Here is a 27,965-nt window from a genome sequence, read left to right on the forward strand (position 1 = left end):
ATGTCAATATTTGCCTTTATGCTTAGTGATTTCTGTGTTTTGATTAAGAAATCTTTCCCTATCCCAAGGATATAAAGGTGTTCTCCTATATGGTCTTCTTAAAGTTTTATAGTTTTGCTACTCATGTTTACGTGTTTAATAACCAGGAATTGATTTCTGCAAGTGGTATGATGTAGCGTTCCAACTTCATTTTTTTCCATATAGAAAACAAATTGTCCCAGCACACTGATTTCTAGTCTTGGTTTTGACATACATTAAGTTTTAATAGATATATGGAACAGTTTCTGGGCTTTCTGTTCTGGTCCGTTGGTCATTTTGTCTATCTATATGCAACACCAGGCCCATTTATAATAATTCATAACACTGTTCAGGCAACTCTTCCTAATTTGTTCTTCAGGACACTCTCACATATCCTTGGCCTTTTGCTTTTCTATATAAATTTTAGAATAAGCTTTGTTAAGTCCTGTACCAAAACTTCTTTAAGCAAAATATTTGGGATCTTGATTAGAATTGCAGTGACTGTGGATAAATTAGGAAGAATTGACATCTTTAAAGAATGTGAGTCCTCTAATATGTGACATGGTATACTTCTCCATTTATTTAGGTTTTCTTCGTTGCCTTTCAATAAAGATATCTCTTTTATATCTTTGGTTGCATTTATTCATAATACTTTATCCACTTTCATACAATTATAAATAAATTATCATAGATTAGTTGTTGACTTGTTTCTTAGTATATAGGAATGTACTTTTTTTAACATTGATTTCAAATCCAAGAAACTAGCTAAACTCTCTATTTCTAATTATTTATCTGTAAATTCTTTAGGGTTTCTACATACCTATCTATAACATTGGTGAATAGTGATAGTTTTGATTCTTCCTTCCCTTCCCTTATCATTTTTTTAGCCTTTTCCTTGCCTTTCTGTGTTTGTTGAGACTGCCAGTAAAATGTTGAAGAGAAGATGCTTTCAAGATTGCATAATGATTGTGAAGTTTGCTGTAGGCTTTTGATCAGGTTAAGAAAGTTGTCTTCTATTACTATTTTGTTAGAATACTTTTTTCTTCACCAATTGAGATGGTAATGATTTTTCTCCTTTAAATTGTTCACGTGAAGAACTATATGAATTGTTGCCCAACGTTAAAACAATCTTGAATTCCTGAGATAAACCCAAAGCAGTCATAATGCATTAACTATTTTATTTTTTTATGAAATGTGCTTGCTAATATTTTGTTTTAGATGTTTGCATCTATGTTAATGGGTGAGACTGGCCTATCATTTTCCCACCTCAAACTTTCCTTATGGGTTCTATACCAAGATTATGCCTCATAAAATAAATTAGCAGTGTTCCTCTTTAACTCTTGAAAAGTTTGTGTATTACTGGATTTATTTCTTTCTACAGGACTGTGTAGACCTTTCTGGGCTAATATGTTTTTATACAAATTTTAAATTATGGATTCAATATATTTTATAGGCCATTTAGGTTTCCCTTCTTCTTTATTAAAACAATTAGTTCTTCAAAATTTCCTCTTGTTACCTTTTACACATCTATAGTATCTGCATTTTTGTCCCATTTTTCATTCCTTATATTGGTTATTTCTGCTTTCCTTTTTTAGCCATTCTCACCAGATATTTGAAAATTTTATTCTTCTCAAATAAATGTTGTCAGTTTTATTGATTCTCCTGTATATTCTCTCTAAATTTCTATTTTTTATTATTTCTCTTAATTTATTGTTGTTAATTTTCTAACTTAATTTTTATACTTCTTAATTTTCAGTCCATCTTCTTTTCTGATATTAAGCTATTAAGGCTATAAATTCTTCTGTAAGTACCAGTTTGGCTTTACATACACACACGTACACATATGTTCTTATAATCTAAGTTTGAAACATTTTCTTATTTCCATTATGATTTTTTCTTTAATCTATAAGTTAGGTCTATATGTGTCTTAATTTGTAAACCTGTGGGGTCTTTTCTCGTTCTTTATTATTGTTTGTGTCTAACTGAACTGCAGTATTATCAGAAAATGTGGACAGCATGAAACAATATTTTGAAATGTCTTGAGGCTTGCTTATAGCCTAGAACTTAATTGATTTTACATATGTTCCACATTGCTTCAAAACAGTACATTTTGCATTTGTTAGGTTCACTGTTCCATGTATGACTATTAAATAAAGCTAATTTGTTGTATGTATTAGTTTGCTAGGGCTGCTGTAACAAAGTACCACAGACTGGGTGATGTGAAAAACAAATTTATTCTCTGGCAATTCTGGAGGTTAGAAACCTAAGATCAAGGTGTCACAGGACTGGTTTCCTTAAGGCCGCTCTTCTTGGCATGTAGATGGTCATTTTCATCTTGTGTCTTCACAAGGCCTTCCCTCTATGTATGACTGTGTCCTAAGTACACAAGTCATACTGGACTAAGGCCCACTCTGAGGACCTCATTTTAACATAATTACCTCTTTAAAGACCTCCTCTCCAAATATGGTCACATTCTGACAGACTGGGGATTAGAACTTCAACATATGAATGGGGTGGGGGGCAGGGACACGATTCAGTTCACAACATTATACTTTTCAAATCCTTTATAACCTTAAAGATTTTTTGCTTGCTTTATCCGTCAGTTACTGAGAGAAGCATTCAATTCTTCCACTGTGCTGATAGATTTTTCTATTTCTCTATAAAGTTCTGTCAATTTTTGCTTCCTATATTTTGAAGCTATGTTATTAGCATATATAAGTTTAGAATTTTTATGGCTACTTGGTTAATTGAATATTTTATTATTATGTAGTTACCCTCTAGCTCTAGCAATGCTTTTTGTCTCATACTTTGTTTTTAAAATACAGTTATATTAGCTTTCTTTTCCTTAGTGTTTGTGCAGTAAATATGTTTCCATCCTTTTATTCTCTATGTTTTTTTGTCCTTATGTTTTTTGATGTGTCCTTTGAAAACAGCATATTGCTGGGGGGATTTATTCAGTCTGGCCATGTTTTTTCTTTTAAATAGAGTCCGTTTGTATTTTTTATAACTAATGATATATGTTCTTTTCTATGAACTTACTCTTTTTGAGAGACAGTATAGCACAGCCTTTAAGAAAACAGATTCTGAGAAATACTGCCCAGGTTTTAATACTAGCTCTATTCCTTACTACCTGTGTAATGCAGGCTAGTTACTTAAAACATTCTGTCCCTCAGCTTATCTGTAAAATAGCTATCATAATTACCCTACCTTGTAGTGCTATTATTGAGTTAAGACACATAAAGCACTGAGAACAGTGCTAGACACATAATAAGTACTGTATACATGCTTTCTGTTAATATTTTATTATTATAATTATCACTTTAAGTTGGCATATTTTTTGTTTCTACTTTCTTTCCTTTTTTTCCTTCTTCTGTACTGATAGAATTTTTTTTTCACATTCCATTTCTTTCTCTCCTCCAGTTTGGAAATTATATTCTCTGTTCTATTTTTTTAGGGCTGCCTTAAAAAGTTATCAAGCATACTTAAGTTACCAAAGTTGAAAGTTAATTCTTATCTTTATCCTCTCCTGAACAATACAAGAACTTTATAACTCTTTAATTCTGATCATCTCCTTTCTGATTTACATACCATTGTCATAATTTTATCTCAATTTTAAGTCTCATAAATTATTATTGCTTTATATAATAAATGTTTAGTTTTACTTATATATCTACTAATCATTTCTATATACACCACAAATTTTTCCATGTGATAACACTTCTTTCTGTCTGAATTATAACTTTTAAATTACGTCTGCTGGTGGCACAACTTCTGTTTTTATTGTCTGAAAATACCTGTAAATCATGCTTAAAAAAATAAATGTAGCAATAAGAGGGTTTATCAACAAATTTAGGTTGATATCTTCTTATAGTATATTGTAAACATAATTTCATAGTTTTCTGGCTTCCATATCTGCTATTGGAAAGTGAGATTGCTTTAAGAACCGTTATCCTTAGTGTTCTTCAATATCACTAAGATGTTTAAATATGAATTTCTCTTTAATTTATCCTAGTTGGTTCTTGAATCTGTGGATTGGTGTCTTGTATCAATTCCAGGAAATTCTCAGCCATTAAATCATCAAATATTACCTCTACTCTTCTTTTCTTTTCATTTCTTTACGAAAGTCTTATTAAATATAAGTCAGAATATCACTCTATTCTTCATGTCCTTTAGCCTCTTTCTTATTTTATATCTTTGTTTCCCTGTGCCACATTCTGATTAACCTCCTCAAATCTGTCTTCTATTCCATTAATTCTCCCTTTAGCTGTTAAACCCCATTCATCAAGTTTTAAAAATTTCAGACGTGTTAATGTCTAAAAGAGATTTTTTATTATTATTAATTTCAAAATCCATTTGATCACTTGAAAAACAAATCTAATTCTTTCTTATTCTGTGTCTGGTAAGTGCAGGATTTGAAGTCTTTCTGGGTCTGACTGGCTTTCTGTTGTTTCTACTGGCTCTCACTCAGTGTGCATTGTTCCTATGTGTAATGTTCCCCCTCCCCCCATCTCTCTCCCTCTCTCTCTATTTCTCCCTATCTCTCCCATCTCTCTGTTTTTTACTATGAGTTTATGTTTCTTGCAGTTTGTGGGGGATTCTTTGAGGGCTGGGTTGAAGGTTGGGGCCATTCACTTCTGCTCTGTGCTTTTGCACTGGACCATTTTAAACTAAATTATCAGCCTGAGGTTTCTTAGAACACACAGGTATTGTAAATTTGACCTGCCACATTGTGTGCTCATTAGCTTGCTAACAGACATTTTTAAGGGAGGTCTTCACCTCCTCGTCAAAACTCAAGACTAGCAAAATTCCTTGCAGATTTAAGGCTATGGTGATTTAGATAGCACATAACCATTTGGGGTACTAGCTTTATGTGGAGACCTTCCTATTAGACTCTTCACCCAAGCAAACTCTGGGTCTTGGCCTCTCTCCCAACCAGAGCCATGTATGCAATTGTCCACTGCACGATTCTAGAGGTATTTTTCATATAGATACACACTGCAATCTATATGACATGGATGGCAGCCCTGTCCTCATCCCCACAAAATGGTGAAAACTAAAGCTCAAGTTTATCAGTTTTAGAAATTGCCTCAAAGTGAAATCTGGGCTTAGTGCTTTGGTTTTATAATTCTGTAACTAATAGAACTTAAATGAAGAATAAAGACAGTGAGTGTATCCTCCCTTTTGAAGTCCTTTAAAGGGTAGGATCCTTAGTATCTTAGGAATTGAAATGATTTGCTAATCATCATTTCAGCAAAAATATCTACCACTTGCCCCATTAAATGAAATGTTACATAAGAGGGTGTTTACTGGTTTTCTTTGTTTATTTTTAGATATGGACTTTCCAGTTGTCCTCCAGCCTACAAACGCAAATGAGAAAACACAGCTAATCAGAGAAGGACCTCGAAGTTATTGTACAGACTCTTAATATTGAGCCCATTGAGGGTCCACAGTACCTCCTCTTGGTTCAGTCATGTCTCCAGGTGGTCTTGATGGGGGATGGTAGGGGACATGAAATGCTGTGAACTTTTCCACATTTGTATTTTACTTTTAGGTTAAGGAAAGATGATTGCTACATGATTTTCTCAGTATGCAGATTCACTCTTTGAGTAGAACTCCTAATGGAAACACACATTCCATTTTAATGAATAAAGGCCTGAAGAGTTGTTTTATGCTCCTTGTATGAGGTAAGACAGTGGCATTGGACAGGCTTATGAGCCTGCCCTTTATGTGAGCCAGATCTCGTTCCTTATAGACTAAAGTAGTATTTCAAAACCAAAGCCACTTTTCATCTATTTAACTAAATGTAGTATTCATATCTGCCTTTAAATATCAACAGCAAAACATACATGAGAATTTAGGAGGAATATTTTGTGTGTGTGGAGATTTTTCCTGTCATATTCAATATGGCTACAGAAATATTTCAAAGGCAAGAAGAAATTATTAGGTAAAGACAAATCGTATTATTTTAAAGTATATTTTTGAAAGATTACAAATTGTCACTTACTGAAAACTGACAAAACCAGGAAGGAAGAAGTTTTGTGTGTACTTGTAGATTGGCATAAAAACAAAAACAAAAAACAAAATTTCAGCCTGGTTAAATGTTATAAATGATCCAGAAAGTAATTCTGGGCCCAAACCAGCCCCAAACAATGTGTTTAACAATTTTAAATTAAAATAATTTTTGTCCAACAGGCTTAGATTAGCCAGACTAAGAAAAAGAAACACATGAGGTAAAGGACAGAGTTCTAAATTCTACAGCCTAAATTTAAATTTAACGGCATATCACTCACCCCATCTTCAGTGGGATTAATAACACTGACCAGAAAATGCTCTGCTCTGTGCACGTTGAACATTTATGCTCAGAGGTCATCTCTGCATTTACTTGTTTGAACCTTATATTCATCACGTGGAAGAAACCATATGCTATTTCTAAAATAGTAAGCAGCAAGTGTTTGTTTTTTTCCAGGTCTTCCTTAGTTCTTTATGTAATATTGCATTTTTCAAGATCTTGTTATGTTTTTATGTAACACTGCATGAAATGCCGTTTCCTTTTTTTCTTTGTTTCTTATTCTGCCTCACCACCAAATTACCGTTAATTAAAGTTAAATATACATTGTAAGTGGGAATTGGTGTTATAGCTGATAGTTCTGACATAACTAAAACTCTGCTCTAACTCTTGAGTTACTGGAATTCTTTTTTTAAATCGACATAATTAAGTAGAAAGAGCCCTGGTTTGAAAATTAAGAACCTGGTTCTAATCTAAGTGCTCACAAACTAGCCCTGTGACCAAGTGAGATGAGAATAATATGGCTAATCTCTCTGACTCTGTTTTCATATCTTCTCTGTTCATATTCCTAATTGCTGCCAAGATCAGGTGAAATAGTTGAAGTGAAAGAACTCTGAAAAGTCAAGTATTTAACAAGTATAAGATGGTTTCACATGAGTTTGTATGTGTTGATACACATAGACAAATGTAATGTGACTCTTTATGTATATAAACGCTCTCATCCAACAAGACCCATGAAAATACCCAATACTAACAGTGCCAGTGACCAGTAAGTGCTCAGAACTCTACTCAACAATTGAGTGCTACTTTCCATTTGAAGGGAACAATGAGATAAACAGCCCCATCTGGGGATAATTTGAGCCACTACATTTCCTTCCTGAGGCCTCTAACCAAAACATCAGTCCTGTTTTTGAACAGGAACTTACAAGTCACCAAGCTCATCTTCTCTTTCTCTCCCAGACCTCTGTTTTCTTTCTGACGCGGAATTTTTTACTTCCACTCCCAGCTTTCCCAGAGAGCTGGTACAAGAGTGGTCGCGATGAGAATAGGGCAGGAATTAGAATCAGAATCAGATGGTGGAATTCCTGGAGGCATTCTGGCCAATGTTTCCCACATAGGGCTAGTTTCTAGTTACCACGGTTGTGGCAAATGCATGCACATGGATGTCTCTGAGTGAGGGAATGAATTCTACAGAATGCCCGTTAGCTACATAGAAACAAGGATCCACTCTCCATCTGAGGAGGGGCCACGTAAGCATCTTGTGGAGTTGCCATCTGGAATCACCTGCTATTATTCTGAGTCCACAAGCATCTTAGTGAAGAAGCATCGAGGAAAGAAAGGACATGCTGACTGTGATCCTCAGCAATGGCTGCATGGCTCCAGTTCATGCAGGGTTAAATAAGCTGCCACTTCAGTGGCTCACTACCTAATCCTGGTCTCCAGGCTATCAGAGAAGGGGATTTCGTATAAGGTTTCATAGGTCAACCATTTATTTATCGTTTTGCTGTCTTACATCAGAACATAAAAATATATATGCATTTTTATTTACCACAATACACACATTTTATTTCTTTGAGCATAAGTGACATTCTATTTCTACATTTCAAATGGTATGTAGACTAAAACACATTTGACATGGCCTGGTCTGGAAACACACTTACCTGGCAATGCACTGGCTGATCTTCTGACCTACAGAAAGGGTTCCAATTAAGGCTACCTGATCTCTCTGACAGGCACAATAATGGTCCCCCAAGATGTGCACATCCTAATTCTCAGGCCTTTCATGGCAAAAGAGATTTTATGGATGTGATTATTAATGACCTTAAGATAGGGAGATTATCCTGGATTATCCAAGTGGGCCCTATCTAATCACTCTGGTCCTTACAAATGGAGAGCCTTTCCTGACTATGGAGAGAGAGAGGTGACAACAGAAGAATGGTAAGAGAGATACAACTGACAATCAGAGAATGACTAGAGATATGCTTTACAGATGGAAGAGGAAAAGGGCCATAAGCCAAGGTGTGCAGGCAGCCTCCGACAGCTGGAAAACTCAAGGAAATGGATTCTCCTCTAGAGCCTCCAGAAGGAAACACAGCCTAGCAAAACATTGATTTCAGCCCACTGACACCCATGTCAAACTTCTGACCTCCAGAGCTGTATGAGTTCAACACTGAATCAGTGCTCCTCACTTGTTTCTTCCTTGTCCTTTTGACTCCTTATTCTATATTCCTCTTTTGTTTCACTCCCTCATCCTGTCTCTTTAATTTTACTTTCTGCTTTGTCCCTTCCCTTCCGTTTCTCAACACTCCGTCTCCTTCCCTGTCCTCCTCTCCCACTTCCACCTTTCTTACATTTGACCTTCATTTCCCTGTTTTAGTCTCCTAATCTCTCTGCTCACCATTGTCAACCCTCTGCTTTCACATTTACTGGAATTTTTAGATAAACTGAACTTTTGGCAATCTACCCCAACTGGTGTAGGGTGCAGAAGGGAGAGACAGGAAATAGCCTGGGTAACAGGATATTAGTAAAGGAATGTCTTCCCTCCTCCAACTTCAAGCACGAATAATCATAACGCTAATAGGCAAAGGGAGAGCAAAAGTATTTTTCATTCAGTTCTCTGAGTATATTGACAAATAGAAATAATTTTAGAGACCAAATCATTTGAATGAATGGCAAGGTAATTTATTAGACATTAATTTTGGTCTGTCCTTAGTACTGTAGGAATCTCACTCGAAGGAATGAGTGCTCTCCTGATTTTTTTTTTTTTTTTTTTTTTTTTTGCGGTACACGGGCCTCTCACCGTTGTGGCCTCTCCTGCTGTAGAGCACAGGCTCCAGACGCGCAGGCTCAGCGGCCATGGCTCACGGGCCCAGCCGCTCCGCAGCATGTGGGATCTTCCCGGACCAGGGCACGAACCCGTGTCCCCTGCATCGACAGGCGGACTCCCAACCACCGCGCCACCAGGGAAGCCCTCCTGATTTATCTTTAAAAGGTCACTCCCTTGCTGCCCTAGCCTCAGACGTTAAAAACAAAGGTAGTCAGACACATGGAAAACAACCACCTATGTATGCTTTTGTTTGGGCTGTTGGAAAGGTGCGTGCTGGGAACTCCCTGGTGGTCCAGTGGTTAGGACTCCACGCTCTTATGCCCAGGCTCAATCCCTGGTCGAGGAACTAAGACCCCACAAGCCATGCGGCACGGCCAGATAAAAAAGAAAGAAAAAAAAGATGTGTGCTGAAATTTTAGGAAGAGACGTACCCCCATCATGAGGGGCCTCTAGACTAAAAACAGGTTGGAGAGTTCGGGGGGGCAGTTCCCAGAGTAGCCTAGACTTGTGTCCCCACAGAGGAGAGGCTCTGGTGAGATAGCACTTGGATGCCTCGGTGACAAAATTAAGTCAGGACTTTGTAGACATTAAGATTCTTGGGCCCACATCTGGCCCCTCAAAGTAACCACACAGGGTTGGACACTGAGACCTCAGGAGCAACCAGGGGACAAAGACATAAACCCTTGCAGACCCCTTATAATCTGAAGAAGGGGAAGGACTCTCAGCAACCGGCTGAAGTGAAATTTCTTGCTATCCTGTTAAACTGCAGCTCTAAGCCAAAGTTTAATTTAGAACACACCATCAAGAGACTTCCCCCAGATCTTTTCCCAAATGTCATTCTTTGCAGGCTTTCTAGACCACCCTGCCTAGGGCTGTTAACACCCTCCACCTCAAGCTTCCTATTTTCCTTCTCTGCTTTTTCTCCTTAGTACCTTTTTATCTTTCTCCCACACCACAGGGCCTAAGATTTTTGTCTGTTTTGTGCCCTGAATTCCTATTGCTTAAAAGAGTGCCTGACACATGGTAGACAGTTGGGGCATATTTGTTAAATGAGTAAATGTTTAACCTGTGTCATAGAATAAAGAAATTCCTACCTGCTAGAAATGCAGAAGCTGCTAGAATCCTTAGTTTTTAGGGAGGCTTAGCATATTAATAGCAAAATTAATTAACTTAATTAATAGAAAAATTAATACGTTAGCTTGGCACCCAATCAAACCTCTGGCTCAGTTTCAGAGTTATCTTTTTTTTAAATTTCATCAGCCAGCCATCCCTTACTCCTCACTGATAAGAAGGCGAATGTCCATTTCCAGGCAACAGTCCTTCTCCAAGCAGAGAAAGACCTTTATTCAAGAAACACAAGTCCTCCTCTCCAAAACCCCTCTTCTTCCAGCCTTCAGCCCTCCTAAGCACCTAAGTAACAGTCATCTTCATATTATTCCTGAGCAGTTCTAGACCACAAAGGGCCAGAAATTTAGATTCAGTCACGTATAACCAGTTTCTGTAAAACAAAGCCATTTGCAAATTGTAGGTGGCTCAAGTTAGCAGCGATTTCCGGAACTACATCCTAGAGTCAGCATTTACATCTGTGCTTTGCACAGTGCTAAAAATGAAGAGACTAATAAATACCTGTTGATTAATTCTCACAACATATACCACTTCTGAGAAAAGTCTTGCTCCAAAAGGGGACTTAAACATGCTCAGTGCCAAAATGTGATACAATTTTCTGGAATTTTCATGCTATTCCAGGGCTGTCCCCAAGAAGCAAAACTAAATTCCCAGAATCATATCAGCAGTTACAGGACAGCGGTTAACACACTCTGCTCACAGCTGGGCTGCCAACGGAGCTTTCTCATAGCTGAAAATCTGATTATCAGCTTCTCCAACGCCTGAGAACCCCCAGACACATCCCTGTTCCCAGGGCCAGGAAGAAGCATCTTACCTGGGAGGGTTTTTTCTTCTTACTTCTGAGTAATCTGCTCTGGTACCCAAATATCTCCACTCCTGAGATGTCCAGATTCATCTCCAGATTCATCTCCTTTCATCTACGACACGCTTTCTTTTCTGATGAAGAATAATTGGGGGAAATTTTTTAGTACAGATATTCACTTTGGGAATGAAATTCCAAAATTTTCTCTAATATTTTTAGAATGATCTATTTGGGCATGTATACACACTATTTACTAAACTGATATTTTCAGAATTATTATAATTGCAAAAAGCGATATTTTAAAGCTAACCTAGATTAGCTTTATGAAAGTAAAAAATGAAAGCCACCAAGCAATGAAAAGTATTGCCTATATACTGATTAACTTATTAGCATAACAATTTTCTATAAAATGCCTTCATTTCAAAAGTTTATTGTATTTAGCATGGAATTTATTTTTTTAACTCCATATATAGCATACTAGGAAATTTAATTTTCAGCTACCAAAACCTGAAAGATACATGTTATTCTGAATAAGAGGGTAAAGCTTTAATAGATTTTCAAATGATTCATTTCCCTGCTTATCTCCTGCTTTTCTTAGTTCTCTCTCTTACCTCTTCTCAGCACATCCCATCCCCCAAGCTAAAGGATTTGAAAGGTGGAGGAAAGTGTTGGGTTTTAGGATCACAGGTGCATTTGTATTTGAAAAAACATGATTCATTTCTTCATAAATTAAAAATCTGTTGCACGAACAATAATAACCAACAGTCCCCGTGCTCAGGACCTGACACTGTCCTAAGAGCTTTATATTAGCTTTATATATTTAATATTTACATATTCACTTAATGCTCACAACAACCTGTGGGACAAGTACTATCAGCATTATTATTCCCCAGTTTTCAGACAGTCTAAAACAGAAAGGTGAAGTAACTTGGCCATGATCACCCAGTTAGTGAGGGGTAGAGCAGACTGGTCCTCAAGTCCATGATGTTAACAGCTGCACTATATTACCTCTCCACAATGATCTTATATTTCCAACTACATTTGTCCCTGAAAATGAACCTTCTACGCCTCCCTGCCCAGATTCTTCCCAGGGTTCTTTTATTTTCAAAAGAACTGTCACTCCTGTCACTCCTTTTATTATCTACCTTTCTCTTCAACTGCCCTTTGCTGCTCAAGAAGATTCCTCTAGGGAGTGGCCCTTACTTAATTCCCAGTGACTTCCTCAAGTAAATCCTCGAAGACTCAAAATCCTCAAATTCCTCAAGAGCAAATTCCTGAAGGCTTCCTCTGTGCCCTCCTCCTTCCCCTGCTACCTGCAGCATCTGCTTCCTTGGGAAGCCCGGGTGCCTTTCGTAGGGCTACCTGCCACTTCTCTTGCCTGACCAATAACTGCAACGTTAATCAAGTGAGTGAGAAGTTGGATTTTTTTTTTCTTCAGGGTTTTTTTTAGTCTGTGTTAATCATACAAATATTCATGTATACAGTCAGGAGAAACTGCCTCATCTTTGTCGCCTCCCAGGCACCAGGAGGCCCCACCGCAAACAGCCAGCCAGCTTGCTTGCTGCCACACCACTGTCCAGAAGGAGAGGGCAGCAGCTCCAGCATTCACCCAAGGAGACAGAGAAAAGGCGAGGCAGGGTGGGGCGGGCGGTCAGCTTGCAGTGCTGGGCCCTGGCAACACCACCACCCTCTCCCGCTGGGGCTCACAGTGAATCTGGGGAGGGGTTTATCCTTATGCCCACTTCCCACCTGGGCCACCCTTGGGCCACACCAGCTGTCTTGGTGAGGTTCTCTCCTGCCTGGAAGTGCCTCTGATGGACGTTCGGTAACAGCCAGTCCTTGCGGGGGGAAGAGAAGGCTGTTTCTTGTAGAAAAATGTCCCCAATTCAACTGTCCCCATGGCAAAAAAAGAAAAGCAGGCACGCGTGCACACGTGCACACCTCACTCCATGCAAACAGACAGGTTCCTCCCAAGCCTGAGCCCCTCTGCCTCCCCTGCTGGCCTCAGGTCCTTAAGGATGCTGCCTGCCTCACCTCGCGGGTGCCAGACACTGGTGGTCCTGCCCAGAGGCAGCCTGCCACTTGGTAAGGAGTCCAAGAGGAACAGACTGCTGGGGCTGAGAGGGTAGCCTCTGCTGGCCCACTAGGCAGTGGAAAAGAGGGGCTCTGAGGACTTGCTCAGAGCCCACACTAGCGAGAAGAGGCAGGACGAATGGTACTAAGGGCCGCCAGGCCCTGGGAGGACCACGGACTCCTTCCGCCCCTACTCCGCAGCTGGCGCTCGCTCTGGCCTCTGCAAGGAGCGCACCGCTCCAAAGATGTGCACAGAAAGGGTTTGTTCTTGGGAGAGAAGCCAACGTGTTTGGGACAATTACCTTGCCAGGTGAGACTGCCTAAAAGCAAGGGGAGGAGCAGAATCCTTGTGGCAGGCCCAGACCCACTGACGGGGACCCGTGAAGCCACTGCTGCATAACGGCGGGCAGCCCCCCTGGAAAAAGGGGAAGGGGCACCTAGTGTGGGGGAGATGAGGAAGCCCGGAGACCAGCGGGTGTAAAGCCTCCCATGATCCTGCAGGGGCAGCTGGAGATGTGATGCTTTGAGGGCTATCCAGTGACCAGAATGCTTGGGCATGTGTGGGCTCCAGGGTGGCGGTGTCCCCAGAGGTTGGCAGCAACAGTGGCACCAGTCTGGGCCCAATAGGGCCCTCAAACAAAAAGCCATCGTGAGCCCCTGGCTTGGACCTGTGGTGACCTGGGCACCTGGCAGGGACTCCCCTCTGCTCTGCTGGGAATGGGGTGCTCTGTGTGTGCACAGAAAGTAGGTGCTCCAGTGTGCGCTCTAGTCGGTCCCAGCCCCAGCGGCACTGCCCTTTCAGCAGGCAGGCTCCACCCTCCCCCGGGGCTTCTCCAGTGGACCAATGTTTACGCCCCCTTTTATTTGGGGTGAGGGGGGGAAGCAAAGGGAGAATTTCATACAAGCTTTTCTCTCACAGTCAAGCTTGAAAGACATAACCGTCTCAGAAGTGGACGAGGAGGAACAAACAACAGGCGTTTTGGGAACTCAGACACCCAGACAGAGCCAGACAGACTCTCAGCCACACCCAGGCCACATGACCCCTGCGGCCAATCAGCGAGCTGGACTCCCTGCTGTCTCACAGCCGGGGGGTGGGGGGGATGGGGGTGTGGCAACAGGCAGGTGACCCAGCAATGGCACCCTAGATCCGTATGCCCGGCTACCAAACGAACCAAGACTCGAGGGAAGGACGGGGGGAGAAGAGAAGAGGGACTTTGCATACTCCTGTATCTTTGGCACACAGCTGTTCTGGCCTGGTTTGAGCTTCCTGTGGAGATATCCACATCTCAACCTGCTCAGAAGGCGCGGGATGCCAGTGGGGCCACCTGTCCCAGGGAGCAGCCAGCCAACCAACCTGTGCTCCGGCTGGGCTGTGCCTTGCCCGCCACCTCCCAATAGCTGAGCATCCTGCCCAGGGAGGGGGTCCTTTCATTCCCAGCAAAATGTGGTCTCCAAGATCACGCAGTCAGTAAGTGTGGGCCTTCCCCACGGCAAATTCCCCATCTGGGGCTCCATTTTCATACCTTAACAGCTCAGCCTCCGCTAACAGGCTGCGAAAACACCACAAAGGACAACTGGAGGGAAACGCAGGGAAGGGAGTTGTGTGACAACAGAGAAGCACGGGACACCTTCACATTCGCCGGCTGCACACTCGCTGGTGAGCTGCACCAACACCCGTGTGTGTGTGCACGCAGCACGCACATACACACAGCACAGAGGCACTGTTCCCAGAGTGGATGGCGAGCCGCTGTGTACCAAGAACCCGAAAGAGCAGTAAGCGGGATGGCGTTTCTCTCCGCCAAGAGAAACGTGGAAGGAAAGCAATTTGAATTGTCACGAGTGTGTGCAGGAGGTCACCTCGCGGCCTCACAAACTCCCCCGTCACCTGACATCTGTCCTCCAGGCTTCCTCTGCTGGCCACACAGGGAAGTTTGGTCAAGAGGTTCTGATGCTAACAAGCCACAGGGTTGATGAATACAAACGTCAAAGGTGTAAATCAACAGAAGATCAAAGAGAAAAGAAGAGGAAAAGCGTGATAACCCATAGGCTGATGCCACTAAAAACAAATGGGGTCAGAGTCTTGTGGAATCAGGTGGCACGCAGGCGTCCTCCTAGAGCACCTACCCACAGAGCCCCCAAGCAGCCCGTGCCAGCTTTGAACCTGAATTGCTTCCAGAGCAAGCAGCTAGTCTATACACAGAATGTTATCCCTTATCTAAAAAAATAAAAGTGGGGAAAGAGGGGAAACAATTAACATGTGCTCAAAACTACAAGCTGTCTGTAGGCAAAATAATTTTTGTTTAAAAGATGGCTTTTTTCCCCTCATTTTAAACATTTTTTTCCTTCCCGAGCGCCCTAATGACTTGTTAGACTGACGCCTAATAAACAAAACCCAAAGTGGCTGCGAGGATTTCTTCTTGGTGGCCTTAACACCACTCCCACCACTCAGCATTCACACACACACACACACACACACACACACACACACACGCACACGCTGAGTTTACTCAAAACTAGTCTTTCTGATTCTTCTTCTTCTTCCAGGATGGGGGTCAGAGCCACAGGTCCCTGCGATGTTGTCTGCAATCCAGAGGAACCCCTTGCCCTCCCCTCCCAGAGTCAAGCCTTGTGTCTTTCGTTAATTTTTCTTCTTGGTGACACCCGTTTAAGACTGACTGAAGGGGTAAGGCCCGCGGAGCCCCTTACTGTAAGTCATGACTGATAAGTTGTTTGCGTGACTGCTGGGGGACAGATTTACAGAGTTCTGGGGGAGTCTACTCTCATCTTGCTCGGTTTGGTCAGGCGCGGGAGCCCGTGTGTTTTTGCTGATCGAGTGGAACCCGGAACGCCCAGGGTCTTTTGTTTTCATCTGACTGTCGGTTCTTTTGGGGAGAGGCAAACAGGGTGAAGTTTCCTTCTACCTTGCGATGTGGCTGTGTGTGGAACTCCGTTTCAAAAGATGACAGCTGCTGTGCTACTCCTAGAAGTCCACCCGCCTCCACACTGAGAATGACCCAGATGACATCTCCATAGTAGAGTCCTGTAGCAGTGCACATCCGCCACTGTCCCTGATCCATTCCTGCTCTGCTGGGGCTGCACATCTGGACGCTGACATCTGCAATCTCCTGGGGGTTTAGCAACCTCACCAACACCATGTTCACATGTCCAAGTTGGTCTCCCCTGACATATTTAAGACAAACCCCTGGAGGCCAGGCCTCTGCCCCAGAATTTTGGATGCGCCATGTTTTTATATATTGAGCATAAGGGGATATCGACTCCCGTTCTCCTATGGTGACATCTTCAACAAAGGACACAGACGGCACACTGATGTTTGGGCTCTCAAAGTCATAATAGGCGCCAATTGCTCCTTGTAGGTTCCAGCTGGTCATGTCCAGGAGGAAAGCACAGCCGGCCGGGTTGAGCTGGAAGCCGAGCAACCGCTGGAACTCAGAGACGAGCACGTCCTTGTCGGCGGTGCCCAGGCAGCTGAACTTCTGCACCAGCCCAGGGTCCGGGCCCACGTCCATGCCGTCCGTGGCTGGCGCCGGACACTCGCTTCCCCGCCTCCTCACAACTGGGCCGCTACCGCGCCGCCGAGCCCGGGGACCGCGAGGGGGGCCGCTGCTAGCTGGCGCCGCGACCCTTTTCCTCCAGGTTAGGCTCCAGGCCTCTCACCGCCCGCAGGGATAAACTCACTCAGCCACGGGCTCACTCTCGCGCTGCCCGCCCCCGCCAGCGCCGACACCCCGCCGGGCCACCTCTCACTTCTCCCCTGCCTCCATCTCAAGGTGGATTTTTTTTTTTTTTAATTTAAAAAGTGATTCTAGAGTAGTCGGTATTGGTAAACAGCTGTGACTTTTAAATTCTGATAAAGTTCCTGCCACAATTTTCTAGGATGTGTAGATAGTGTTAAAAAAACTTAATATGTTTTTTAATAACAAACAAACATATGTATGGTGCTTCCTATGTGCCAGACCCTATTCTTAGTGTAGCGCTTAATACAGATTGACTCATTTAATCCTCACAGCAGCCCTATGAGGTAGGTACTATCATTTCCCATTTCACAGATGGGAAAGTTGGAGACATTAAATCGTGCCATTAATAACAGAAGAACCAGCATTTGGACTCAGGTAGTCTAGCTCTCCCATCTATCTGCTTAATTACTACACCACCCTGGTGCCCTAAGACATATGTGAATTCTGTAAAGTCAGAAACAATACTTATTTAATGTCAAAACAGAGTTTACCCTCAGTATATTCTAACTTGTCCCCTCCCCACTAAAAGTGAATACAAAGGTCTGTAAATCCAAGTTAATATATCCTGTTCCATTATTCTGATTCCATAAGATTGGAATGAGAACCTTTGCTATTATATATAAAAATAAGGCATTTCAATACCACTCATACAATGAGATGTACGATCTTTTCATGACTTCAAATGTTATCTATTCATAATAAAAGTGAAATTATACTCAATTTCTCCACTGTACAAAATAAGGTACAAATTGTGAAATATCTATTAGTAAAAATATACCGTTACTTATGTCAGACTATTAAATTAGCAATCCTTTATTATTTCTTCATAGTACAAAGGAAATACAACTTAGCAAACTTTAACTTTTTCTAAAGGAATTTTATCTGCAACCATTTAAAATAAATGTGTGTGTGTGTATACGTATATATACTGTAGCAATTTATTTTGCTTTTCTCCTACGTCAATTTTCCACTGTCAGAAGCACAGTACCCTCCACACTCTGGATCTACCTGCGCTTTATTTCTCCCTCTGGCACTCACCACTGTTGAACCTACTCTATATGTTATTTACGGTCAATTTATTGTCTGCCCCTGCAGAATGTGTGCTCCATCAGAGGAGGGATTTGTCTGTTTTGTTTACTGCTACGTCTCCAGCACTAGAACAATACCTAACACGTAGTAGAGAGTAAATAAAAGGCTGTTAAAGGAATATGAATCTCTGAAGAAAATCTCCCTGCAACAGCCTCCCCCTCCCTCCCCCACCCCCCAAATCATACCTTTGGGGAAGACACTGTGTGAACAAGATGAGAGCTCTACTTTCCCTGAGTGTGAAAGACTGCAAGGGAGTTTGCAGAGGCTTATGGAGCCCTGGGAAGTGGATGGGTCAGTCTTGCTGTCTCCCTGTAGTACAAATGGCTCCTGTTAACCTGCTTAATGGAGGTGGGGAGCTGGGGGTTAGTCTCATTAAGAGCTTTCGAGGTAGTGATTCGGCATATAATTCAGGATTTAGTGTGACTTAATAACATAGTCAATTCTCACGATCACAGATTCCACATTTGCAAATTTGCCTACCTGCTAATATTTATTTGTAACCCCAAAATCAATACTCAGGGTGCTTTTGTGGTCATTCACAGAGATATACAGAACAGCAAAACATGCCAGCTGCCCAGAGTGCCTGCTCCCAGCTGAGACCGACAAGACGACGTTCTTTTCGTTTCAGCTTTCTTACTGTAAACAAGTGCCACTTTGTTTTGCACTTTTGTGCTTTTTGTTGGTAATTTCACTATTTAAAATGTTTAAAAGCACAGTCTGCCTAGTGTTCCTAAGTGCAAGAAATTACGATGTGCCTCATGGAAAAAATCTGTATGTTAGATAAGCTTCTTTCAGATATGAGTAACAGTGCTGCTGGGCATGAGTTCCATGTTACTGGATCAGCAGTATGCATTAAATAAGGTGTCCTTACAGAAACATGCATAAAACAAGGTCGTGTACTGATCACTTAATGATGAAAACGTTGTGAACAGAGGCTTAAGGGAACTTAACCCTGTATTTCCCCCAGAAGCAATGGTTCCGTATTCGCTAAATCACTGTTTGCGGTGACTTCTATAGAACCTAACTAGCAGGCATAAAAAGAATCAACTGTAGCTCCCCTGGAGTTCTCCAGCATGGTTCCCTTTCTGACTTTGGAAACATCATCTCTGTGCTTTCTCACAAATAACCTTCCTGGACACAGTAAATATTTACAGAAAGCCATGGATGAGGAATCAGCAAACCTGAATTCATCCCTCCTCCCCCAATTTGGAGGGTCAGTCTGAGGAAATTACTTAACCTTTCTTGGTAGAGCCTTGTGATCTGCAAAAGGTCTCCTTAACTGAAAGGAAGAGCGTGAAAGCCCTCTCATGTTGATGGTGTAAGGTATTCCTCCAAGCTGAACAACGGCTTTTTCCTTCAGATCTCAGGGCATCTTGGCAGCATTTTCATGGAGCTCCATTGTTAACAAATTTCAGGAACTTGATCTTTGGGTTCAAGAGATGAAAAGACAGTCCCCTTGAATAAACCAACACTTTCCTACTCCCAGAATCCTGGTCATCACTGAACCTTGCCTGACATCAGAAACTGCCTTTCAACCTCCCTTCTACCAGGGAGCAGTCCAGCATCCAGTCCCTCTAACTCAAGTGTCCAATTGGCGACAAGTAGTGCCAAGCAAGGAGTCCTGGCTAGTGACTCAGGAGATCTGAACTCTCACCTGCCGTTGTTCAACTTTGTTACTGAAGGTAAGCCATTTCACATCTTTGGGCATCAGCTCCTTCATTTAAAAGCAACTGTTACAAGCCTCGTAGATAGCCTCATCCACCAGAGGGCAGACAGCAGAAGCAAGAAGAACTACAATTCCGCAGCCTGTGGAACAAAAACCACATTCACAGAAAGATAGACAAGATGAAAAGGCAGAGGGCTATGTACTAGATGAAGGAACAATATAAAACCCCAGAAAAACAACTAAATGAAGCGGAGACAGGCAACCTTCCAGAAAAAGAATTCAGAATAATGATAGTGAAGATGATCCAGGACCTCGGAATAAGAATGGAGGCAAAGACCAAAAAGATGCAAGAAATATTTAACAAAGACCTAGAAAAATTAAAGAACAAGCACCTAGAAGAATCAAAGAACAAACAAAGAGAGATGAACAATACAATAATTGAAATGAAAAATACACTAGAAGGAATCAATAGCAGAATAACTGAGGCAGAAGAACAGATAAGTGACCTGGAAGACACAATGGTGGAATTCACTGCCATGGAACTGAATAAAGAATGAAAAGAAATGAAGACAGCCTAAGAGACCTCTGGGACAACATTAAACAAAATAACATTCACATTATAGGGGTCCCAGAAGGAGAGGAGAGAGAGAAATGACCCAAGAAAATATGTGAAGAGATTATAGTCGAAAACTTCCCTAACATGGGAAAGGAAATAGCCACCCTAACATGGGAAAGGAAATAGCCACCCAGGAAGTTCAGAGAGTCCCAGGCAGAATAAACCCAAGGAGAAACACGCCAAGACACGTAGTAATCAAACTGACAAATATTAAAGACAAAGAAAAATTATTGAAAGCAACAAGGGAAAAATGACAAATAACATACAAGGGAACTCCCATAAGGTTAACAGCTGATTTCTCAGCAGAAACTCTACAAGCCAGAAGGGAGTGGGACGATATATTTAAAGTGATGAAGGGGAAGACCCTACAACCAAGATTACTCTACCTGGCAAGGATCTCATTCACATTCAACAGAGAAATCAAAAGCTTTACAGACAAGCAAGATCTAAGAGAATTCAGCACCCCCAAACCAGCTCTACAACAAATGCTAAAGGAACTTCTCTAAGTGGGAAACACAAGAGAAAAAAAGGACCTACAAAAACAAACCCGTAAAAATTAAGAAAATGGTAATAGGAACTTACATATCGATAATTACCTTAAACGTGAATGGATTAAATGCTACAACCAAAAGACACAGGCTCGCTGAATGGATACAAAAACAAGACCCATATATATGCTGTCTACAAGAGACCCACTTCAGACCTAGGGACACATACAGACTGAAAGTGAGGGGATGGAAAAAGATATTCCATGCATAAGGAAATCAAAAGAAAGCTGGAGTAGCAATACTCATGTCAGGTAAAATAGACATTAAAATAATGAATGTTACAAGAGACAAGGAAGGACACTACATAATGATCAAGGGATCAATCCAAGAAGAAGAGAAAACAATTATAAATATATATGCACCAAACATAAGAGCACTTCAATACATAAGGCAACTGCTAACAGCTAGCTACAAAAGAGGAAATAAACAGTAACACAATAACAGTGAGGGAGTTTAACACCTCACTTACACCAATGGACAGATCATCCAGAGAGAAAATTAGTAAGGAAACACAAGCTTTAAATGACACAATAGACCAGATAGATTTAATTGATATTTATAGGACATTCCATCGTAAAACAGCATATTACACTTTCTTCTCAAGTGCACACGGAACATTCTCCAGGATAGATCACATCTTGGGTCACAAATCAAGCCTTGGTAAATTTAAGAAAACTGAAATCAAATCAAGCATCTTTTCTGACCACATCTTTTCTATGAGATTAGAAATCAATTATGGGGAAAAAAACGTAAAACACACAAACACATGGAGGCTAAACAATACGTTACTAAATAACGAAGAGATCACCGAAGAAATCAAAGAGGAAATCAAAAAACACCTACAGACAAATTACAATGAAAACACGATGATCCAAAACCTATGGGATGCAGGAAAAGCAGTCCTAAGAGGGAAGTTTATAGCAATACAAGCCTACCTCAAGAAACAAGAAAAATCTGAAATGAACCATCTACCTTACACCTAAAGGAAATAGAGAAAGAAGAAGAAACAAAACCCAAAGTTAGTAGAAGGAAAGAAATCATAAAGATCACAGTAGAAATAAATGAAATAGAAACAAAGAAAACAATAGCAAAGATCAATAAAACTAAAAGCTAGTTCTTTGAGAAGATAAACAAAACTGATAAACCTTTAGCCAGACTCATCAAGAAAAAGAGGGAGAGGACTCAAATCAATAAAATTAGAAATGAAAAAGGAGAAGTTACAACAGACACTGCAGAAATACAAAGCATCCTAAGAGACTACTACAAGCAACTCTATGCCAATAAAATGGACAACCTGGAAGAAATGGACAAATTCTTAGAAAGGTATAACCTTCCAAGACTGAACCAGGAAGAAATATGAACAGACCAATCACAAGCACTGAAATTGAAACTGTGATTAAAAATCTTCCAACAAACAAACGTCGAGGACCAGATGGCTTCACAGGTGAATTCTATCAAACATTTAGAGAACAGCTAACACTCATCCTTTTCAAACTCTTCCAAAAATTGCAGAAGAAGGAACACTCACAAACTCATTATATGAGGCCACCATCACCCTGACACCAAAACCAAAGATACTACAAAAAAAGAATATTACAGACCAATATCACTGATGAATATAGATACAAATATCCTCAACAAAATATAGCAAACAGAATTCAACAACACAGTAAAAGGATTATATACCGTGATCAAGTGGGATTTATCCCAGGGATGCAAGGATTCTTCAATATATGCAAATTAATCAATGTGATACACCATTTTAACAAATTGAAGAATAAAAACCATATGATCATCTCAATAGATGCAGAAAAACCTTTTGACAAAATTCAACACCCATTTGTGATAAAAACTCTCCAGAAAGTGGGCACAGAGGGAATCTACCACAACATAATAAAGGCCATATAGGACAAACACAATGGTGAAAAACTGAAAGCATTTCCTCTAAGATCAGGAACAAGACAAGGATGTCCACTCTCGCCACTATTATTCAACATAGTTTTGGAAGTCCTAGCCATGGCAATTAGAGAAGAAAAAGAAATAAAAGGAATACAAATTGGAAAAGAAGTAAAACTGTCACTGTTTCCAGATGACATTATACTATACATAAAGAATCCTAAAGATGCCACCAGAAAACTACTAGAGCTAATCAGTGAATCTGGTAAAGTTGCAGGATACAAAATTAATGCACAGAAATCTCTTGCATTCCTATACACTCACAACGAAAGATCAGAAAGAGAAATTTGGGAAACAAAGCCATTACCATTGCAACAAAAAGAATAAAATACCTAAGAATAAACCTACCTCAGGAGGTAAAAGACCTGTACTCAGAAAACTATAAGACAGGCTTCCCTGGTGACACAGTGGTTAAGTCCACCTGCCAATGCAGGGGACACAGGTTCGAGCCCTGGTCCGGGAGGATGCTGTGGAGCAACTAGGCCCGTGCACCACAGCTACTGTACCTAGAGCCGTGTGCCTAGAGCCATGCTCCGCAACAAGAGAGGCCACCATGATGAAAAGCCCGTGCACCACAGCGAAGAGTGGCCACTGCTCGCCGCAACTGGAGAGGGCCCACGCGCAGCAACAAAGACCCAACGCAGCCAAAATAAATAAATAAAATTTTTTAAAAACTTGTAAGACACTGATGAAAGAAATCAAAGATGACACAAACAGATGGAGAGATATACCATGTTCTTGGATTGGCAGCATCAATGTTGTGAAAATGACAATACTACCCAAAGCAAACTAAAGATTGAATGCAATCCCTATAAAATTACCCGCGGCATTTTTTACAGAACTAAAACAAAAAATCTTATAATTTGTATGGAGACACAAAAGACCCCAAATAGCAAAAGCAATCTTGAGAAAGAAAAACAGAGCTGGAGGAATCAGACTCCCTGACTTCAGACTATACTACAAAGCTACAGTAATCAAGACAATATGGTACAGGCACGAAAACAGAAATATAGATCAATGGAACAGGATAGAAAGCCCAGAGATAAACCCACACACCTATGGTCAACTAATCTATGACAAAAGAGGCAAGGATATACAATGGAAAAAAGACAGTCTCTTCAATAAGTGGTGCTGGGAAAACTGGACAGCTACATGTAAAAGCATGAAATCAGAACACTCCCTAACACCATACACAAAAATGAACTCAAAATGGATTAAAGACCTAAATGTAAGACCAGACACTATAAAACTCTTAGAGGAAAACATAAGAAGAACGCTCTTGGACATAAATCACAGCAAGATCTTTCTTGACCCATCTCCTAGAGTAATGGGAAAAAAAAATAAACAAATGGGACCTAATGAAACTTAAAAGCTTTTGTACAGCAAAGGAAACTATAAACAAGATGAAAAGACAACCCTCAGAATGGGAGAAAATATTTGCAAATGAGTCAACAGACAAAGGATTAATCTCCAAAATATATAAACAGCTCATGCAGCTCAATATTAAAAAAACAAACAACCCAATTCAAAAATGGGCAGAAGACCTAAATAGACATTTCTCCAAAGAAGATATACAGATGGCCAAGAAGCACATGAAAAGCTGCTCAACATCACTAATCATTAGAGAAATGCAAATCAAAACTACAATGAGGTATCACCTTGCACCAGTTAGAATGGGCACATAAGGAAATCTACAAACAACAAATGCTGGAGAGGGTGTGGAGAAAAGGGACCCCTCTTGCACTATTGGTGGGAATGTAAATTGATACAGCCACTATGGAGAACAGTATGGAGGTTCCTTAAAAATCTAAAAATAGAATTATCATATGACCCAGCAATCCCACTACCGGGCATATACCCTGAGAAAACCATAATTCAAAAAGACACATGGGGCTTCCCTGGTGGCGCAGTGGTTGAGAGTCCGCCTGCCGATGCAGGGAACACGGGTTCGTGACCCAGTCCGGGAGGATCCCACATGCCGCGGAGCGGCTGGGCCTGTGAGCCATGGCCGCTGAGCCTGCGTGTCCGGAGCCTGTGCTCCGCAACGGGAGAGGCCACAGCGGTGAGAGGCCCGCGTACCGCAAAAAAAAAAAAAAAAAAAAGACACATGCACCCCAGTGTTCACTGCAGCACTATTTACAATAGCCAGGTCATGCAAGCAACCTAAATGCCCATTGACAGATGAATGGATAAAGAAGATGTGGTACATATATACAATGGAATATTACTCAGCCATAAGAAGGAACGAAACTGGGTCATTTGTAGAGACGTGGATGGATCTAGAGACTGTCATACAGAGTGAAGTCAGTCAGAAATAGAAAAACAAATATTGTATATTAACGCATGTATGTGGAACCTAGGAAAATGGTACAGATGAACTGGTTTGCACGGCAGAAACAGAGACACAGATGTAGAGAACAAACGTATGGACACCAAGGGGGGAAAGCGGGGGCAAGTGTTGGGGGTGGTGGTGGTGGGATGAATTGGGAGAGTGGGATTGACATGTAATCACTAATATGTATAAAATAGATAACCAATAACAACCTGCTCTATAAAAAATAATAAAATAACTTCAAAAATTCAAAAAAAAGAATGCAAAAACACTGTATTGCTAATAACGAGAATGCCAAGCATTTACAAACACTACCAAATAAACAAATAAATAAATGCAACTGTTATTAAATGCTGTATTAGATGACAACTATGGGACTCTCTGCCCCACAAGTGTTTGCATGTGGTCAAACAAACATGGAAACCATACCAATGGATGCAGAAAAGAAAGCAAACTTCTCTTTCCTCACCGTGCCTGTATTCGTTTGCTAGGGTTACCATAACAAAATACCACAGACTGGGTGGCTTAAACAACAGTTTGTTTTCTCACCGTTGTGGAGGCAAGAGGTCCAAGATAAAGATGTCAGCAGGCCTGGTTTCTTCTGAGGCCTCTCTCCCGGGCTTGCAGGTGCGTGCCTTCTTGCCGTGTGTTCACGTGGTTGTCTGTGTGTCTGGTGTCTCTCCCTCTCCCTATATCCTCATCTTATAAGGACACTAGTCAAAGTGGATGAGGACCCACGCTAACAACCCCATTTTAATTGTCTCTTTAAAGGCCCTATCTCCAAGTATAGTCACATTCTGAAAGTTCGAGGTTCAATATAAGTTGGGGGGGGCATACGTTAGCCCACAACACAGGTCATCAATTTCTCAAAATCATGCCAGTTTTCAGTTTGCCGTATATTTGGACCATGAGTTTTTTATGAAGCTCTATGTACTTTTTTAGAAATTCCTAGTTTTGGTTTGCTTTCTGAGAAAATCAACATGCCTTTATCACATCCCTAAGCTCTTCCTGGTCCTTCGTCACGTTCACTGTGAAAGAATCCATTTTCTTCTTCAAAGATCATCTTCCTTGAGCCCTCTGACCTCTTCTGTTTTTTCCTAATTCGTCCTGATTGCTTTCTTGGCTTGTTGCATCACTGTTAATCTGGGATTTACGTTGAGTTCCTGAGTTTGTCCCTTTCTTCTTTTTAAATCCTGGGTACTCCTCTTTCTTGGATTCTTGTTTTGATGAAGTACATCTGTGGCAGACACAGAGTATTTGCTCCTAGATTGCCTTTCCAGAAAGGACTCACTGCCCAGCTGCAAGAAGGATGGTTAACTGAGAGCCTCCTGGTGTTAACTTCTTCAGGATTCACCTCAGTTTCCTGGCCAAGGTTGTCAGCTTCTGACAAGGAGGCTGTATAAGGGCCTAGCCATTTCTGCCCCACTCAGGACTCCACTAAAGGGAAATCTGCTCTGCAGCTACCAAGGGGGCTGGCAGACACTTTGTCAGGTCTGCGTCACTGTCTGATGGCTACCCCCACCCAATACTGTGTCTTCCCCTTTTCTGTTCACGGATGTTACCGTCCAGTAAACTTTTGTACTCTAATTCTGTGTCAGCTTCTGCTTCCTGGAGAAACCAATCATTATAAGAACCTCAAGTGATATTTTTTTTAAAAATTTGTTTCAGAAAGGAATCACGGGATTTAAACTTTGAGACTTTGTGTGAATTATCTATTTGTCCTCATATGTGATTGCTACTTTGATTGGTTATACAATTCTAGGTTCAAAATTATTTCCCCACAGAACTTTGAAGGCCTTGCTCTACTGTATTCTAGCATCCAGTATTTCTGATAAGAAATCTGATCATAATCTGATTCTAATTCCTTTGTAGCTAGCCTGTTTTTTTGTTTGTTTTTTCCCCATCTATGAAAGCTTTGGGGGTTTCATCTTTATCCTCAATGCTTTAAAATTCCACTAGGCTGTGTCCAGACACAGCTGTTTTTCATTCATCCTACTTGGATGGCCCTTTCAATAACTAATGTCTTTCTTACATTCCTTTCCTTACATTGTCCCTGTTTTCCCTTTCTGGAACTCTGACTAGATAGCCATTGTGTCTTCTGGGTCTATCTGCCATGCTTTTAGGCGTATATTTTCTGCTCTCTCTATTCTGGTGTCCTGGGAGATATTTTCCATTCTATCTTCTATAACTCGAAATTTGATCTTTTGCCATAATCAGTGTTATTTTTCACGTTAGCAATCACTCTTAGTTTTCAAGAAGTCAACTTTTCTCTCCTCGCTCCTTTTAATACCACCTTGTTCTGGCGTCCCTGAGAATATCAATTAGCATTTTAAAAAGTGGTTTTGTATTATTCCTTGCATCATCTGTTTCCTCCTGGATCAGTTATTTTGTTTGTTCATCTTGGACTTTAAGTTGTTTTTGTTTCCTCTCAAATGTCTGGTAGACATATGTTCATATTCATGAATCAAGGACTACGTTGATTGGGGTTTGTAAAATGCCTGGGTCCTGGGGATTAGCAGGGTTTTTCATTTCTATGGTGCTGGCCCAAGATGCTCCAAACTGCCAACTTAATTGCGAGTGGGGTGGGGCAGCCTTTCTTTCTCTCCAGGTCTCTTATTATTAGGCTCTACTCTGCCTCTCTCCCCAGCCCTATACTCACCCCATAGGCTCTCCCCAGGCAAATCTACTCTGCTTAAGCAGTTCTCCAGGTAGCTCCAGCTGGGGCAAAGGCTGCAGCAGCTGCACATTGTTGTGGGCCTCCGACCTCTGAGCTGCTGCCTCTGTGCCTGAAGCCTCTTCGGAGCTCCATAGGGAAAATGGTTGTTTCTGCAAGCTTCTAGAACGTGTATTCTGAGCTGTGATTTTCTCCATT

The 27,965-nt window shown here is 41.2% G+C and overlaps 2 protein-coding genes and 1 long non-coding RNA gene across 3 annotated transcripts in view; 1 reads left to right on the top strand and 2 right to left on the bottom strand.

Annotated features, from left to right (window-relative positions):
* The window catches only part of DNAJC5B (DnaJ heat shock protein family (Hsp40) member C5 beta), a 47,920-nt gene extending 42,449 nt beyond the window's left edge, over window positions 1-5,471 (top strand). Inside the window, exon 4 of the mRNA XM_060035156.1 lies at window positions 5,349-5,471. Coding sequence (XP_059891139.1) covers window positions 5,349-5,443 — 95 coding nt within the window. The 3' untranslated portion in view covers window positions 5,444-5,471. The remainder of the gene's footprint in view (window positions 1-5,348) is intronic.
* The window catches only part of LOC138414313 (uncharacterized), a 119,902-nt gene that overhangs the window by 89,945 nt on the left and 1,992 nt on the right, over window positions 1-27,965 (bottom strand). The window contains exon 2 of the long non-coding RNA XR_011246760.1: window positions 11,071-11,192. This is a non-coding gene — a long non-coding RNA (uncharacterized lncRNA). The remainder of the gene's footprint in view (window positions 1-11,070; window positions 11,193-27,965) is intronic.
* LOC138413868 (protein ILRUN-like) lies at window positions 15,797-27,964 on the bottom strand. The gene is given in 5 exon segments (XM_069540005.1): window positions 15,797-15,992; window positions 15,994-16,759; window positions 19,713-19,781; window positions 26,176-26,330; window positions 27,753-27,964. Coding segments are annotated over 5 exon segments (1,398 nt in total).

This window comes from Delphinus delphis, chromosome 17, assembly GCF_949987515.2.
Source record: "Delphinus delphis chromosome 17, mDelDel1.2, whole genome shotgun sequence".
In the NCBI taxonomy this organism is placed as follows: Eukaryota; Metazoa; Chordata; class Mammalia; order Artiodactyla; family Delphinidae; genus Delphinus; species Delphinus delphis.